The 16,137-nt window shown below is 32.0% G+C and overlaps 1 protein-coding gene across 1 annotated transcript in view; it reads left to right on the top strand.

Moving 5' to 3' along the window:
- Positions 1 to 16,137, top strand: part of LOC109545660 (calcium-activated potassium channel slowpoke) — a 105,569-nt gene that overhangs the window by 68,962 nt on the left and 20,470 nt on the right. The window contains exons 17-21 of the mRNA XM_048661624.1: positions 3,670 to 3,825; positions 3,877 to 3,953; positions 8,367 to 8,435; positions 12,727 to 12,777; positions 15,566 to 15,589. Of these exons, the coding sequence (XP_048517581.1) occupies positions 3,670 to 3,825; positions 3,877 to 3,953; positions 8,367 to 8,435; positions 12,727 to 12,777; positions 15,566 to 15,589 (377 nt within the window). The remainder of the gene's footprint in view (positions 1 to 3,669; positions 3,826 to 3,876; positions 3,954 to 8,366; positions 8,436 to 12,726; positions 12,778 to 15,565; positions 15,590 to 16,137) is intronic.

The following is a 16,137-nucleotide window of genomic DNA, read 5'->3' as shown; positions in this document are numbered from 1 at the left end:
CTACACTAATAAACTTTCAATCTATTCAAGAAAAGATAGACTAGTAGAAACACATGTGTTCTGTGGGCTTCATAAAAATGTGGTCACGAGTTCGTTTGCGAATTTAAGTGTTTGCTACTCTTCCAACATGCTAATTAAGACAAGTCTGAATAATATTTAACAATAAACCAACAAACAGATACAAATTTTCATATACCTATTACAGATTGATGTATGTACCCTATCATTATTAATAATATTCTAATTATTCTTCTAAGTAATTTAATTAGATCAAATTTCATTGAATCACGAAAACAACACATATTTCTATTTTCTAGTCATCCAATTTCATATTTCAAAGCGTGTTTTCTGATCCGAAATGTATCAAAACAATCAATTAAAATATTGTGGCTCATACGCATATTGCTGTAGAGTAACTATCTCCTTAATTACAATAATTGTTGAAGAATATTTTCTAAAAACTCTTGAACGACACTGGTACCTAATACAATTAAACGGATACAGGTTGTTTCATAAGTCAAGTAAAGAAAGTGATTGAATGTGTATTTGGAGATGCGATTTAACTTGTTATTAATTAATCAATCAATGTTTTAAGTTCAGTTTGGACTATGGAAAAATAATGGCCAGATAATGGATACTTATTGGGTGTACACGGTGTAAATATTAATTAGAACCGATTGATATTCGACAATGTGAATTCAACCCGTTGCTTTGCAGCTCTTTAAAATCCCGAACTTCATTTCATTTAACTAAGTTTTACACTACGTTTGCTTTGTTGATGAAATTGAAGATTGAAATTAAACGAAAGGCAGGTTTCAGAAAGTTAATCTTTTTGCAAACGATTTCAAACTGTACACGATCTATAGCAACTCAATTGAATGCAAAGAATATAGGGGATATACACAGGCCACGTCATCACAAACCACGTCAAAGGAATCGCATCGAAAACTGTTATTGTTTCTCAAAAAACTAAACTCAGTTCAAGTTAAGGGTTTATACCCTGCTTTCTGTAAACTGGCGCCCCATCCTCCATTATCTATTCATCAATCATCAAAAAGCACACACTACACTTATGGTTATGAACAAAAACGCATTCAATATTAAGGTGTTTATCACATTAAAAACGCACCGAGCTGTAGAACTCACATAATGGTATAATCGTTTGTCTGCTTGATTTTTTGCTTTGCTGTTCGATTTCAATTTTTTTCTTATTGGCAATTTTCAATAAATTTCCAGTTCAGAATCCAACTGGGTTGGATATTATTTAGCGTGAACAAAGTTGCTTTCTCGGTCAAAGATAACAAACATTGCCGATCATGCGGTGACTTTTGTATGCTAAATTAAATACTCGCTCTCCGATCAATCTTTTGCTCAATTTTTATCAAACTAGATCTGCTGTGAGAGGCTGCACAATTGTTAGCAAATCCACCAAATACAAAGTAAAGCATTAACAGCCCATGTTTTGAGAATACTTCACTATGATTGCACTATTAAGAGAACTCTCAGATCAGACTTTTGCTCCATTTTTTTATTAAACTTTGAGTTCAAACAGCTTGATATGTTGTGCAATGGGCTTTCAGACCAGATTCACATTTAAGTCAGATTAGGATTTATGAATGTGTTCCTTTACTCGCATCATTATAAGCAACCGAATAATTAACTAACTTAAAATGCTTTCAAATTCTATATTTTAGTATTGAATTTTTAAATATAATTGATAAGTGTGGAAATTTACTTTTAGTAAAAACTGAAAAATTTTCACAAATTATGTTTTATATAAAAAAGGCGCAGTTTAAGGTTCTGGCCCTAGATGACTAGAGCTGTATTGCTCAACTGGTTCTCTAACAATGAGCCAACTCATGGCTTTTTTGAAAACCCGCAGAATTTTGGATTTTGGAAGTGCATTTGATTTAATAAGGAGATATTTAAGGTTTTGCATTTTAAATATTTAAAAAACATGGCTACGTACTATTAGACTAATTTTAATTTTTTTATATATTGAGAAACAAACTCAGTTCCGTATTTCGTATGGAAGCTTTGCAGAGTAAGTGAGAGATTTGAGAATTGTCATTTGAGTCAGCTGCATATTTGAGAACGTCAAAAACTGATTCACTTATCCATTTCACATATAATTTCTTTCGAACCAATAATATAGACATTATGATGATATGTAATGTTTATTAAGCATTCTACATCCTATTGAAACCATTACAATCATTTTGGTTAACTATCTTAACGAGAGATTAATTACCTATTGTTCCCAATACCCCTAATCTTTTCGAACGTTATGTGTAAAATAAAAAGTTTGTCCAAAATGTATGTTAATGTTCTAAATTAATTTTTAAATGTAGGGTCTTGCGTAATAAGGGTATAAATAACATGATTTTAATTATTAAAAGCAGCGATTAGTTTCGGTTAGTTACTGTGTACTTAGTAGTAAAAATTATCTATGCTTACCACTATCCATTTCGTTTTACCCCAGTTCATAATTAATCCGACAGCTAGACGTTTTTTATTCATTTTATGAAAGAGTCTGCTATGATCAATTGGTAGTCTCGGTGGGTGCTCTTAGAGATACGTGCGTTAACCTTTCTGGCTGTATGTACAACAGTAATAGTTCAAATTAATGGGTTTTCGAAGAGAATTTAATCACTGCTTATGAAGTTGTATATGATTGTGAGTGATGAGATGAGTTTCTAACCCTATCTATATTGCTGAAATCAATTTTAGCATGTGAACTTTACCAGCGGCCAGAGTCTTGGAAGTCAGTTTTCATGTATTATTGTAATAAAGAAGATATTGCTTTACCGCCTTGTTTAAAGGATAATATACCATGTAGATGTTAATTCTCGGAAACATAATACCAATTTCATTTGTCTCAATGTAGATTTTGGATGTTAGTTACTTGCATTTTTATTAAATATACTACTTAGATCTTATAATTTAGCTAATTTTTGATTTAGATGGTTTCTTAGCCAATGGTTTCTATTGCAGCTCATAATATTGCAAAGCAAATCAGAAGTAATTTTATTAGATGTGCCTTAGCAGGATGGGCAATTTTACAACACAATTTTTTGTACACAAAACCAACCTTTTAAAGCTTGCAGAGCTATTTTTTAATTGCTTTCTTTTGTTAACGCTTCTGCATGGTATGGTGCATGTAAATGTCTGTAATGTTCTTAACAAAATCTGAACTTATTTAGGCAGTATTCTAATCATTAATTAGACCCAAATTTTACAGCCGATATATATTTCAAGTTGTTGTGGAGTCAAGGACAATAAGTCGACTTATATTAAAATTATTTTCCAACATATCGAATTTAACATAAATAAATTTTGCATTTACGATTTATTTTCGGATTTATTTGGAAGATTTGGCAAGTAGCACATTATACTTCACCCAATTCATATCGAATACATATAAAATATTAGTTAGCAACAGAGAATCAAACTGAGTTGAGACTTCGCCAATTTCTCTTTTGTTACAATTTTCCCAGTTTTTAAGTGAAATAGAAAAATTCAGTCTTTTATCCCGCAGACATATTTAACTGACGCAAAAAGCCATTCCTTTTTAAATAGAGCGCTTAATTGCATAGCGACTTAGAAGCAATGTAGCTACGATTAAAGAACACGATTGTTTCCGTCTAACGGATGTTTGCTTTAATATAGGTTGTGCTTCACTAAACTGAAACTGTTGCTGTTGGCCATCGAGGTCAAGGGCGTAGAAGGAGCAGACACCAAAATCTCCATTAATCCAAAAGGGGCAAAAATTGTTGCCAACACCCAAGGCTTTTTTATAGCTCAATCTGCTGACGAAGTGAAAAGGTAACCTGTAGTTTGCTAGTGTTTGACCATATTGTAATTTCAGTACTTTAGGGCTTGGTTTTACTGCAAAGCCTGTCACGACCACATAAAGGATGAAACCCTTATAAAGAAGTGCAAATGCAAAAATTGTAAGTATACTTTCCATAAATCAGCTTTTATACTGGAATATTCACTGGTTTTCAGTGACCAAATAAAAATGTTTTCTCCTTTACTTTTAGTCGCTCTGATACACAGACGTAGATTCTGATTTCCGTCTATGTATCTTGTCTCTTCTACTTGTCTGTATCTGTTTTGCAAAGGCAGAACCACTTTTCTAGCTGTTTTCCAATACGCCCCACAATTACTGCTCATAAAAGTGGTTCTACTTGCATACAGGATGGCTAAATAAAAACGGAATATCAGCTGTTTCGAGCGGTTACAGTATTAAAAAAGCGCTCGGACATCAATTTTAATTCCCAAGCAAAAACGCTAACCTACCCTGAAAATGTTAAATGGAATATTGTGTATAATTACAACTTAATTATTATTTTTATTATTATTATTAATTTTATGTTAAAATATTTTTTGATTCTCTTTGCTGCCATGTCTAGTTTCAAAAATTCTACTTTAGCGCTTCTTCAACAATTGGCTTTTAAATATTTAAAAACTTTATAGGAGAGTGGTAAACTTTGTAATCAAAACAACTAACTTGAGAATGAAATTGAGTATTGATCTGAGAAACAAATGTTTAACAGTAAGCTCGGGTTATTTAATGCTTTTTTACTGATTACTTCACAAAACTCTGATTGTGATTATTTATTTCATGCATCAGTTTTATTTTACAGGAGCCGAATTAATATTCTAGATTTTTTACATACTGCCCGCTTGATACCAAATACAGAAGAACATTTTCGGGTGCTTCGTGTTTAATCTAAATGCTATCACATCGTTCCTGAATAGTATTTCAACAATCCTTTTCTTATTAGCGTCTAATTTTTCGGAATTTTGCAATCAAAGCAACTTTTTCTTTTTGGTGCTATTCTTATGTGTCACTGGCTTTTTCAATAAGATGTATTTCAGATTTTTACGTGGCAATAAAGCAATTATTTCATTTGTTCTTTCGTTTAAATGAAAAGCTCGGTGGTCCGTGATGAATTATTTGCAAAAATACTTTTTCAATAAAACGATTTCTATTCCGTCTTGTTTAAAAACATCTGAGCTCCAATTGAAACTTGTTTATTTAAATATCGATTTGATTGACCACATTTATAGTTTTTTTCAGTTAAGCAAGTTAAAATGCCGTCAAACGTACCTCAATTGAAATAGGGATTTTTCAAAGAATGGGGATTCTTTTTAAGTAAAATTGATGAAACTTTGAGTAGTCAATTGTGCGAGATAATTTCAACTAGCGTTAGCAGAGAAAAGAATCGCAAAACCTTTTCAAGTGTATTTCGCCTCAATATTCTGTTAAAGGTTTTGTGCCAACCTGCCTAAGGGATGCAATATTTTAAGAACATTTCCCAGTGGAAATGAAAATTGCCGGGTCCAAGCGTATTTCTTTATACCATAAAGGCTTGAAATAAGTGCTATTTCGTTTTCGTTTAGCCTCCTGTATATCATACATTGAAACCGATATCAATCCCATTTAAAATTTCGTTTCTGATGACTTTTAGTGGCACAACAACGTAACTGGTCCCACGATCTAGGTAATTCATGATCTATATATTGACTCTAGATCGATCTAGATCTTGCTTGCGGATCAGCTCCATTTTGTTTATTGTTCTCAATTTACTATATATCCTCAATTAGACACAATACATCTTAAATAAAATAAGCAATACTTAATAATTCATGAAGGCTTCAAAGAAATTTCTAAAATAGATTTTAATAATTTAGCTGAACCAAGTTCGTCTAAAAATGTAACTGAATACTCTTAAACAATGCTATTGTTTATTTTATTCGGAGGATTTGCTACATTGAAATTTTACTGTTGCCCTTTGCATTGAGTACACATGTTTATATATTCCTATTCACTTCTTAGTCTACTTATAATGACAAGTTGCGTAGCTTTTTATCATTGCAGTTGATTTCGAACTTGGAAAATAAACATTCGTAGATCTTTCACAAACTGCACATTGTTTTTTCTCGGCGAATTTTTCATTACATTTTTTGATATCCTTCTGTATCTAGGCTGTAAAATCGCTGACAAATTTTTGCCTGCATAACGGAATGTATATTGACACACATTCTGTACCCTTTTGCACATTAAATGCATGGCTAAGTTAACATTCTTTTATATCGACTAGGTTGACTGACTTCTCTTTCAATCTGCTCCATTGTGGTGAGGAAAATACATACATTTCGATACGAATTGAAATTAGAATAGTTGATTAACAACCAATCACTTTTCGAAAGTGTAAGTTATGCATGCAGATATGCAGATAGCCGCGGAAAAAAGAATTTAATCAATCAACCCGTGATTTATTGCAGAAAATAATACGACTTATGATGATATTACTTTGCACTTAGAACCCTTCATGTCGTGTACAGGATATCAAAGTTCAATTTTTAAACTTGTCTTTTGCTTTACTGATAGTACTCCTCAATAGACGCACTTGTAATTTTATATTTGGCTTAACAAGTCACAAATTATCAAATAGAGTAAATCATGAGATTTCTAGCCTTATTGGCATATGAGCCAATAATTTCCAGAAATATGTTTTGTGAGCTTAGTGAAAATTATTCCTTTATTTTTTCCTTATGGTTCTTCATAAATATCAATTAAGTACATTCTACTTTTTAGATATAGTAAAAACGGTCCAGGTGATACGATCATCTTTTTATGGCTGTCAAAGCATTCATATTGCTATACGTGTAACATGTTTTCTCAATTTTACCTAAAAACTTTTACCTGACCTTACAACAACGTTAATGATTTCAAAGAGAAAATTTCAAAACAATAATAAAAAATCCAAAATTTTCGGTTTTTGTTAAATTTATCTATGCCAACATAGACCAACAAATAGATTTACCAAATGTAATGATACCACAAAGATGACATTGGGGACATTTTTAGAATAAAAACCAGTTCTTCTCTTAATCATTATCAATGCAATTCCTCTCATTAGGAAACTTTGGTCATGAAATATTCAATGCAAATAATTCGTAACATTTGTAGACCACAGTGTCGGTACACATTCTGAATCCGAATACAGTTTGCAACCAACAGGATGCCAACAATTCTAACGTATTCGGAATATTGCAAGTTGCTGAAGTCCTTATTATGAACTTAATAGGAAGGGTGCTTACAACACCTTAATTACAACTTAATTGAAAATAGAAGGGGTCCAATTTAAAAGAAATGATATGATCCAGATGTACTATTTTCCGCAATAAAGTTATTGATGCCGATTGTTGCAGATACTTTGTATGATCATGATACAAATATTTAATTATATATTAAGCTTGATCCACATTCTGCTAAGGATTAATTTGAAGATTTTATTTATGGTATTATCTAAACAGTCAGTTACTCAAATAACTGTTTATGGACGGTGAATACAGGCTGTTCCAACGTAACCCCGCATTATCGATGAGTTTCCTATCAGTGCACTGATTACTTTGATCACTTGATCATATGACCTACTATTTCATGATAATTCTTTAGTTTACCAAAAAATGTAAAGTGTTTTCCAATAAGGACGATATGCTTTTAAAGTGATATAACATCAAAAACATTTGAGATAAATGTAGACTTTTATTTAGTGCAACGGAAGGGCAAGGTATGTCATTAGTTAAAAAAAAACACTTCATTAAAATCTCCACCACAGTTTCGATTCCTAGAGCGGATTCGATGGACGCGATTTTCGATAACTTTCTCCAATAAGTCGGATCTAGTTTCAACGATGTAATGTTTCATATTTAATTTTCACTTCAACGCGATAATAGTTTGATGTTTGTTCTCATAGACTAATGAGACTTCAAATATAAATATCAATTCCTTTGTGTTCGGAACTAAGAAATTTGGTGGAGTTTATTCAATCAGTTGCATTTCTCAAGAAGATAGATTCACCAAACTTTTTCCACTAATGTGATAGTGCCGTTTGCAAAATGTGGTGTGGCTCCATTTTGTTCAAACCACACAGTTTTTCAAACTGACTTTTTATGGTCACAATTGGACGAAATTGATTCGAAAAGTTGCGAGAAACTGAATCTCAGAAGTAATTTTGTTGGTCATAAAACCACATAACTGAACTACTAATTTTATAATTAATAATATAATTATATACCCACAATGAGCTACAGTTTTAAGTGCCTATCTTACTTTCGTAACGAGTTTAATATTTCTGGCCTTTCTAACTATTCTTCCTCAACAATTTTGTTATCCATCTGATGTTTTCTGTCTAATATCTTATTTTTCGTTAGCATGGCAATTTTCTAGGAAATTACCACTTTGTGTTTAAAAACAATGTATTTAGTGACTATTCTTGCAGATTTTTTGTGATATTTATCATTTTATTATTTTTGAGAAATGTTTTTTTTTTGTTTTTTAATTTTTGCAGATGTCGGAATGATCATGATGCAAACGGGTATGGTCAAACAAGGCTTAAACTACCAAAGATACTTCGATGGTAGGCCAACGTTACGATTTCTTGCTTTGTGCTTAATCGGTGTATCATTTTTCAGTTTGTTGATGTGTCGATCTTGCCGATAATATATTGACTTCATAATTTTCCAAATAATCTCTAACATTTCACTGAATGAATCGACCTATCATGGGAAACAGGTCTGATTTAACTGTTAAGTTAAGGCTTAAATAAGAAAATGTTATGTTGATCATCTCAATATCGAGTACTTTCCCAAGTTTAAGATTTAGACGGAATTAATTTTAGTAGAATCTAACTTAACAGCTATAAATATATCTAAAAAATGTTATGCTAATGATAGAAAAATACCGTAAAAAATAAGTCATTATGAAATACTAAAAACGTCTTTTTTTATTTATTGTATAAAGATGTATATATTGTTTCAAGAGCTACTTAGATAGAGGCTTTGCTGTTCAGATAAAGTATCTATCTATTTAATGAGGGCTTTATATAAATCAATAATTTTGAGACATTTTCTGATTTAATCCATCTTATCATAAATCAGATTTATTTTAGCAATGTTTAGAGAAAAGTATTATTACGTAACTAAAAATGCTACATTTTGGTACAGATCATAGACGTCGTTTGGAATCAGTTTGAAGATTTACCATGCATGATTTTGTCCATAAACTAGTTAAAGTATTTTGATAACAATAACAAAAGAAACATGTACGTGAACCATAGTATTTGAAGAAAGCAACCTTGTATATGTTCAAATATTTGTGTATAGAATAACAAGAAATATATGAATTACAGTGTGCTCTGTGTCCTGGACTCTAGATACAAAATGAATATGATGAAAACCAGTTGTGATAAGCAAACTGGTTTTATATAGAGGGTATTCAAAATTATCAAGAATTGTATTGATATGAAATATATTTTTTAACTTGAAAACAATATATTAAATGTCTGAGAGAAAAGTATGTCTACAAATGTTTTGGAACAAAACAGTAATGTAACTTAACAGAGGAGAGATAGATTCATCGTTTTCAAAGAAGTGTTAATTTGATTTTTACCAAAACGCGATAGTTTGGTGTCAAATGCTTAAAAAGACCTGGCGGATATCGATTTTTGCAGAACTAAATACACGGTACGGAAGAACAAATTATTAACGACTCTCATCACAAACTGATATATTTACGAGAACTAACTTTTCAAGTTTACATAAGCATTACTTTGGAATGTAGATAGGAGACCTGGACTGAACCAGAACTGATTTTGATTTTCTGGAAAAGAATATCCAATGTTCAAATCAATCAGCATTGATTTTTTTACCAAACTATTTTTTAACCAAACTTCAACACGTGGGTTTCCTTAACTAAGCACCTTTCGTATATAAATAAATATATTTCATCAAGCAAACTAATATTGTTTTTATATTCTCCATTAGTTTTTTCCATGGATCCATAATTTACTGTCATAGAAGCCGCTGTTTTTATGGTGCGCTGCGTTAATAAATTTCCCGTTTTTTTTTATAACTTTTTGGTTGTTTGTCCAGGCCGGAGTCTTGCAGTACGATTGGCAAGTTCCATTGGTAGAGCAATGAGTTTTCTTCACAACTCAAAAAGGTCTCGATTTTGAACTAACATCGGGAATTTTTAGAAGATTCTTCGAAACTGTGACACATTTTGGCGCTTATCTGGGCAGAGTGGAATTGGATATGTGTTTCTTCAGAAACTAGTAAAATTAGACAGTTTCTTTTGTATGCGTTTTGTTGAAGATATCTTTGTTGTTGTTGTGATCTATAAGTGGGAATCCTTAGATTGTGAGTGGTCATCAAGCAATTTTGGTAATTCCGTTTGACTTTTACGGTTGATTATTGGCGGAAGTTTGATATTTGGTGGAAGCAATTGATTCCTCATAAATCAGTAACACCATAAAATGTCCGCTGTTTACTTACTGTTGGGAAAAACGTGTTCTGAAATTAGCAATCGTTTCAATTTTGAATCATCACCAGGCAATTATTGACAGCTTTTGAAAATTTCGCATGGTTCTTAAGCCGTTTTTGCTGGCCTGCTTTTGGCGTTTATTTTCTAAGGAACTACCGAAGAGAGAGAAACTTTTTAATATAATATTTTTATTGGGAAATGTGACCTATTAATGACACAAGTTTCAATTTGAAGCCATCATCAGATAACTTGAAAAAGCTTTTTGAAAATCGCTATTGAATTTTGCATTCCTTGCAGATCGAAATTGTCAATATATTTTCTGAAAAATGAGGTAAGAAAGCTCTAAGCCATTTTGAATCACAATCAGACAACTTTCGATAATTTTCGAAACGTGCTATTAGTTTTCGCAATTTTTGTGCAGGTCTGAGTTTCGCTTTTACTTCCTTATTAACTAAAGCAGATTGAAAGTGTTTTATACGTCTTTTCTAGGACAAATGCTGTTCTAAGAGTGGCCAGAGTTTTTTGTTCAAATTCTGTTTGATTTTGTTGGTTCTTGATAGAGGGCGAAGTTTGGCAATTATTTCGTCGTGAACTAACCAAATTATTTTATACAAGTTGTTAATCTGTTCTGTAGGTGACAAACTTCTCGATTTGAAATCACCATCAGACATTTTTCAGAACTGATTTAAGTTTTGCAGTTGTTGTTGCGGAATGAAGTTAAAGCGTCGGTTTCTTTGCATTCTGTAGAGCAATATTTCATCTATAAAAGCCAACAAGTTCAATATCCAGTCGTCACTACACCATTTTCATTAACTTTTCAAAATGCCATTACTTTTTTTGTGAAATAGTCTCAGCCCACTAGATTTTAACATTTAAAGCTCCAGAACAGTCACTTGTGTATGCGTTTTGCTGAGCAAAGCGTGCTCGATAAATGGAAAAACTTTGAATTCGAATCCTCATCATCAGGCAATTTTCACAAACTTTGGGCAAAACTGCTTCAGATTTTCGTGGTGATTTTTCAGGACGCAACTTAACATTGATTTCGCCCTAAACTTGACGCATGGTTTGGGGCAAAGTCGACTTGACAACGTTTCGATTTTCAGTGAACATAAAGAAATTTTTACCAGTTTTTCAAATTTGCGTCGGACGGAGTTTGATTTTTATTTTCTCAGAAGCCAGTCCAGTTCGGTTATCTCTTTCCAAGTCGTTTTAAGAGCAAAGTGTGTTCTTGTGGCAGAAGTTTCGACTCTAGTCGAGTCATAATCAGGCAATTTTCGAGAATTCTGCAAAATTGCATCCGGTTTTCGAGGCTATTTATACAGGCCCGAGTGTCCCACTACAAGTGTAAAGTTTCGATTTCCTGTCATGATCAGGCAGTTGTCCAGACTCGTTCAACCGTACGTTTGGAATTTTAGTAAGAATAGTGTTAATTTTCTGTCGTTCTCAGACAATTTTGGAGAGTTTATATTTTTATTGTTTCAAAGCAATTACTGGTGCTTACTTCGCAACGAGGGAAGAACTATTTTTTTAATGTTCAGTTTATTTCTCAAAAAAGCAAGAAGCAAATAAATTTAATGGTCGTCCAATAGTCGGTTTGCAGAATGTTAGTACAGCTAGAAATTACAAAAACCTTTATGCGGAACTTCCTTAAAGTCCGGGGACATTCACCAATTGGAATAAAATACGTTTCTAAAATTGTTTGATGTCAAAGCCAAGCAAGTAATTATTTTTTGCAAAATATAATAAGGTGGCAGAGTTACATCTGTGACTGGTTTTTCCAATTCGCTCCTCAAAACATAAAATGTATACCTAATAACGTCAGAAAACATCAAGATTACCTTCCATAGGCAGACTAAATAAATCATAATCTGATGCGAATAAAAACATATTTTCCAAGTTTATGATTTAGTTTTCAGAAATATCTCAGTTATGTTATGTAATATTTTTTTTCTGTATTTCCTCAATGACCTCATATCTAAAAATAACGAGTAACGTTATAATACTATTTGCGAGTCAAATATATTAAGTCAAAATGCATATTAAAAATGTCGTTTGCACTGTTAGGTCATAGCAAGATCTCTGGAGTGGAAATGGTAACGTATAATTTCTAATAAAAAAGTCAACTGTGTCCCAGATTTCATACAAAAAAATGTATGTCGAAAATATAATGCTGGTTAATCTTCACCTGATTTCCTGTAGAATGGTAGAATTGCTAGGCGCTAGTGTCTCAATGGGCTAATCGCAATTTAAGCTGGAAAAACCGCGTTGTTCGTGATGGTAAAATAAGAACAATCAATGCTTCGTCCCTTGGCCCCATTACTGTTGTGCCCTTAAAATCTTTTTGGAACTCGTGACCGTATTTTCACTAATAACTCATTTCTATGCAGTGGCGCCGTTTAGGAAAGGGGTCCGGGCCCTCCAATTGGTCGGCCAAACAAGTATGTATAATTTTACGATTATTTTTGAAAATTCATATACCGCATAAATCATTTTTCTCTTGAAGTTAAATAGTAGCGGTATGTCGATTTTTTCTTTGCAAAACCACTGTATATGTTTTACACTTAACAAACACATCAAATTTGATTAAATTAAGAACAACGTGTCACAATAGAGCACTTGCCAAATAATATACTGTGTGCACTCGTTAACACAACTTTATGAAAGGTTGGAAAATGAGAAAAATGTTAATGGAGCGCAGATACAAAGCCTCGTTCCTTGATACAAAGCTGGTATAAATTAGTATCCAATAAACGAACTTAAACAGTATTCGTGTTTTATTCTATCGTGTCACATTTCTGGAATATTTCTTAGATCGACTATACAGGGTGTCCGTTTTTGGTTCTCAATCATGGGATCTCGGTCACCATACTAGATACGAGATTAGTTTAATTGGGGCAAAATTGCGCAGTCTAGAGCTTAGCTTAGTTTTTTCAAGACTCCACACTGCCCGATGAGATTAATTTCTGCTGCTATAGCTCTTGTTGAAGTGGAAGGATTATGTCGAATCTAATGGAGAATTTAATTTATTACCATTTATTCCTTTTAATGAGAGTTTAACATTTCACTGACCGCCTGTAAAATTCCCACTTCATTCTTATTGGTTCTCTGAACACGTTTTCTGGGCCTAGAAAATGTACCAAACTCGGCTAAATGTGTATGCAAGGACAGAAAATAATTTTGAGCTTGTTTTTGTCTTTCTGGATACCGCTCTAGCTATGTTTTCTAAGAAACTTGCACATTTCAATGTGAAGCGTAATAAATTTCTATCATATCAAAAAATAACAGCAAGACTGAACTTTAACTTTAGAAAAAACTTTAATCAGAAAAAAACAGGGAATTCAAACATGTAAAAATCCAAGATGAGGCCCATAAAAAAAACAAAGTTGATTATGGTTGTCAATAATCCATAAGTCGCATTTTAAATACAACATCGCCACGTTGTAGAAGAGAAAAAGTTGTAATGATGAAGTATTATTCATTTTAAATTTCCTCGCCAAATAAGCTAAGGAAAAAATAAAAACCATTTTTTCTAATTTCGGTTTTTTCCGGACCTCCGGAAGTAGCAGAATTTTTTTAAATTTTCAATAATCATTTCAGTAAACTCTAGACTGCGGAACTTTGCCCCAATCTAACTAATCTCGTATCAAAAACCGACACCCTCTATACTGATCAGCTTAAAATTTCATATGTTTTTCCAAAACTGTATTTGCATTAACTATGGAATTCTCTTATATCATGACGATTTAATCTTATCTTAGTGTTCATTCACAACTTTTAAATAACATCATACTCCCAGCAACTTAATGTTTATTGATTTTCTCTAGTCTAATAAATTTATTAGTAATTATTAGAAAAACACATAGTTACAAGTTCTATTCCAATGGGGCTATTCTATCCACGTAACATTTATCTTTATTGACCGACGCTTTAAAATACCTAAGTGTTCTACAATCAGTATGTGTATAATTAAAACTTTGACTAGAACGTGTAGAATTTCTAGAATTTAATAATTAATTTGAATGAGAAATTCGTAAATATTAGATGTGTATCTTAGTTTTGAAAACATAAAATCAACTCTGTACTGTATAATCATTTATGATAAAATCTCTTTGACACTTGAGCATGATTCTATTAAAACTAGCCTTTTTGTAAAATGTTAATTTAAAAAAGATGTTTTTACCTAATATTTTCAGAGTTGCTTTTCAATGAATAAATTATATTTATTCGTGACATTCAAAAGTACTCAATGAAGCTATTAACATTGCTACTTCTGAATACTTGAGGTTTAATCTAGAAACAATACTTTTCTAAAGTCATAGACAGTTTTAATAATATTATTCGCGCTCACAAGGTCGAGATTCGTCTGTATTTTTATTCATTCTCAAGTTAAACTTTATTAGCATTCACAATTTTGTAATCGTCTAACCTAAATAACTGTGAACTATCACCTAACAACATTAAAGATCTGTTTTATTACAATTCGAAAGATTTTGCAATTCCTTTAAAAATATATATACATTGAGATGACTGTACCATCGAGTTGACCACAAATCTCCAATCAATATGGTTGTTTGAAAATAGTGGTTAAACATCTTTAGTGAGTTTAAGTAATTTTGTTCCTCATCAATAATTATTTTAGAATTTTTATCAAGATGTGTATGCCATAAGATCAAGATAATTTTATCCCCAATATTAAATGCATTCATCAAGATGTTTTTCAAAATTATGTTACCTACTGAATTTTTCGAGTATGCGTTATTAAATTTGATTTTTAAATTAAGAAAAATTTTAAAACGGTTACAATTCCGTAAATTTGACGTTTTCCAATTTTTTTCTAATTGTTCGCAAACGACAATTTTTGTTTTGTTTATGTCTTTTTAATTACCGCAAATGTCAGCAAGTAGGCTGGTTATTTTGGATTTCATTTCTACACAGATAAGTTGGTGACGGCGAATCTACAGTTCATTTTAAATATCCTCTGTACAAACCAACTTCATGCCTAATTCAATTTTTTTCCTTGAGAATGGATAAAGGTATAGTCCGAATGAAACATCACAAATAAGTTTAATAACATTACCAACAATTAGAATAATTTCAAATACACTCTAGTGAGTCAAATGACTCACGCAATTTGCGCCAAATTTCCAAATCTGAATATAAAGCCTCATTCAAACTCGTGCATTCACTCACCCACTCACCAATTTCCCTGTTTTAACCACATCTCAGATGATTTGGATGTATCGTTTCCAAGTAAGTCCAGACCTTCTTCACTTTCGCATGTTTACCAAAAAGCTCTTAGCCACTTATTAACACTGACATTTTCTTCATTGGCGTGTCCATTACTGAAATCTATAGTTACTTCTTGGTTAACTACGGACAGTTATAATTTTATTTCTCGGTGCTTTTGTACAAATCAAAATGCAAAATAAATGAACAAATGTGAACCATCAGTTGTTGGAAAACATTAAACAAATGTTTCTGTGGAATGCTTTCTTCATTTTTTGCATGATTGTCTAGCTCCCTTCACGTGGTAAGCACCAGCTAACAATATGATTAGTAAAAATTTAATTGTTGAACATTTGGAAATTGAGTCCAAGAGGAGGAGTGCATGACTTGCATCTGCATCCGCATGCAGTAAACTCTGTATATTGTTTTTGACTATTGTGCTGCATGTCTATTTTTAAACTGTATTGAAACTATTCAGTCGCTTAGTTTAGCTAGATTAGTTTAAAATTAGAAATTGAAATAGCAGTATTTAGAAATATTCCAATAAAAAGGTATTAACAATATCGTTGTAT

This window comes from Dendroctonus ponderosae, unplaced genomic scaffold, assembly GCF_020466585.1.
Source record: "Dendroctonus ponderosae isolate FM_Combo_2020 unplaced genomic scaffold, Dpon_F_20191213v2 Dpon_F_20191213_1, whole genome shotgun sequence".
Taxonomy (NCBI): Eukaryota; Metazoa; Arthropoda; class Insecta; order Coleoptera; family Curculionidae; genus Dendroctonus; species Dendroctonus ponderosae.
Note: the sequence above shows the minus strand (reverse complement) of the source record. Positions and strands in the feature narration are given on the sequence as shown.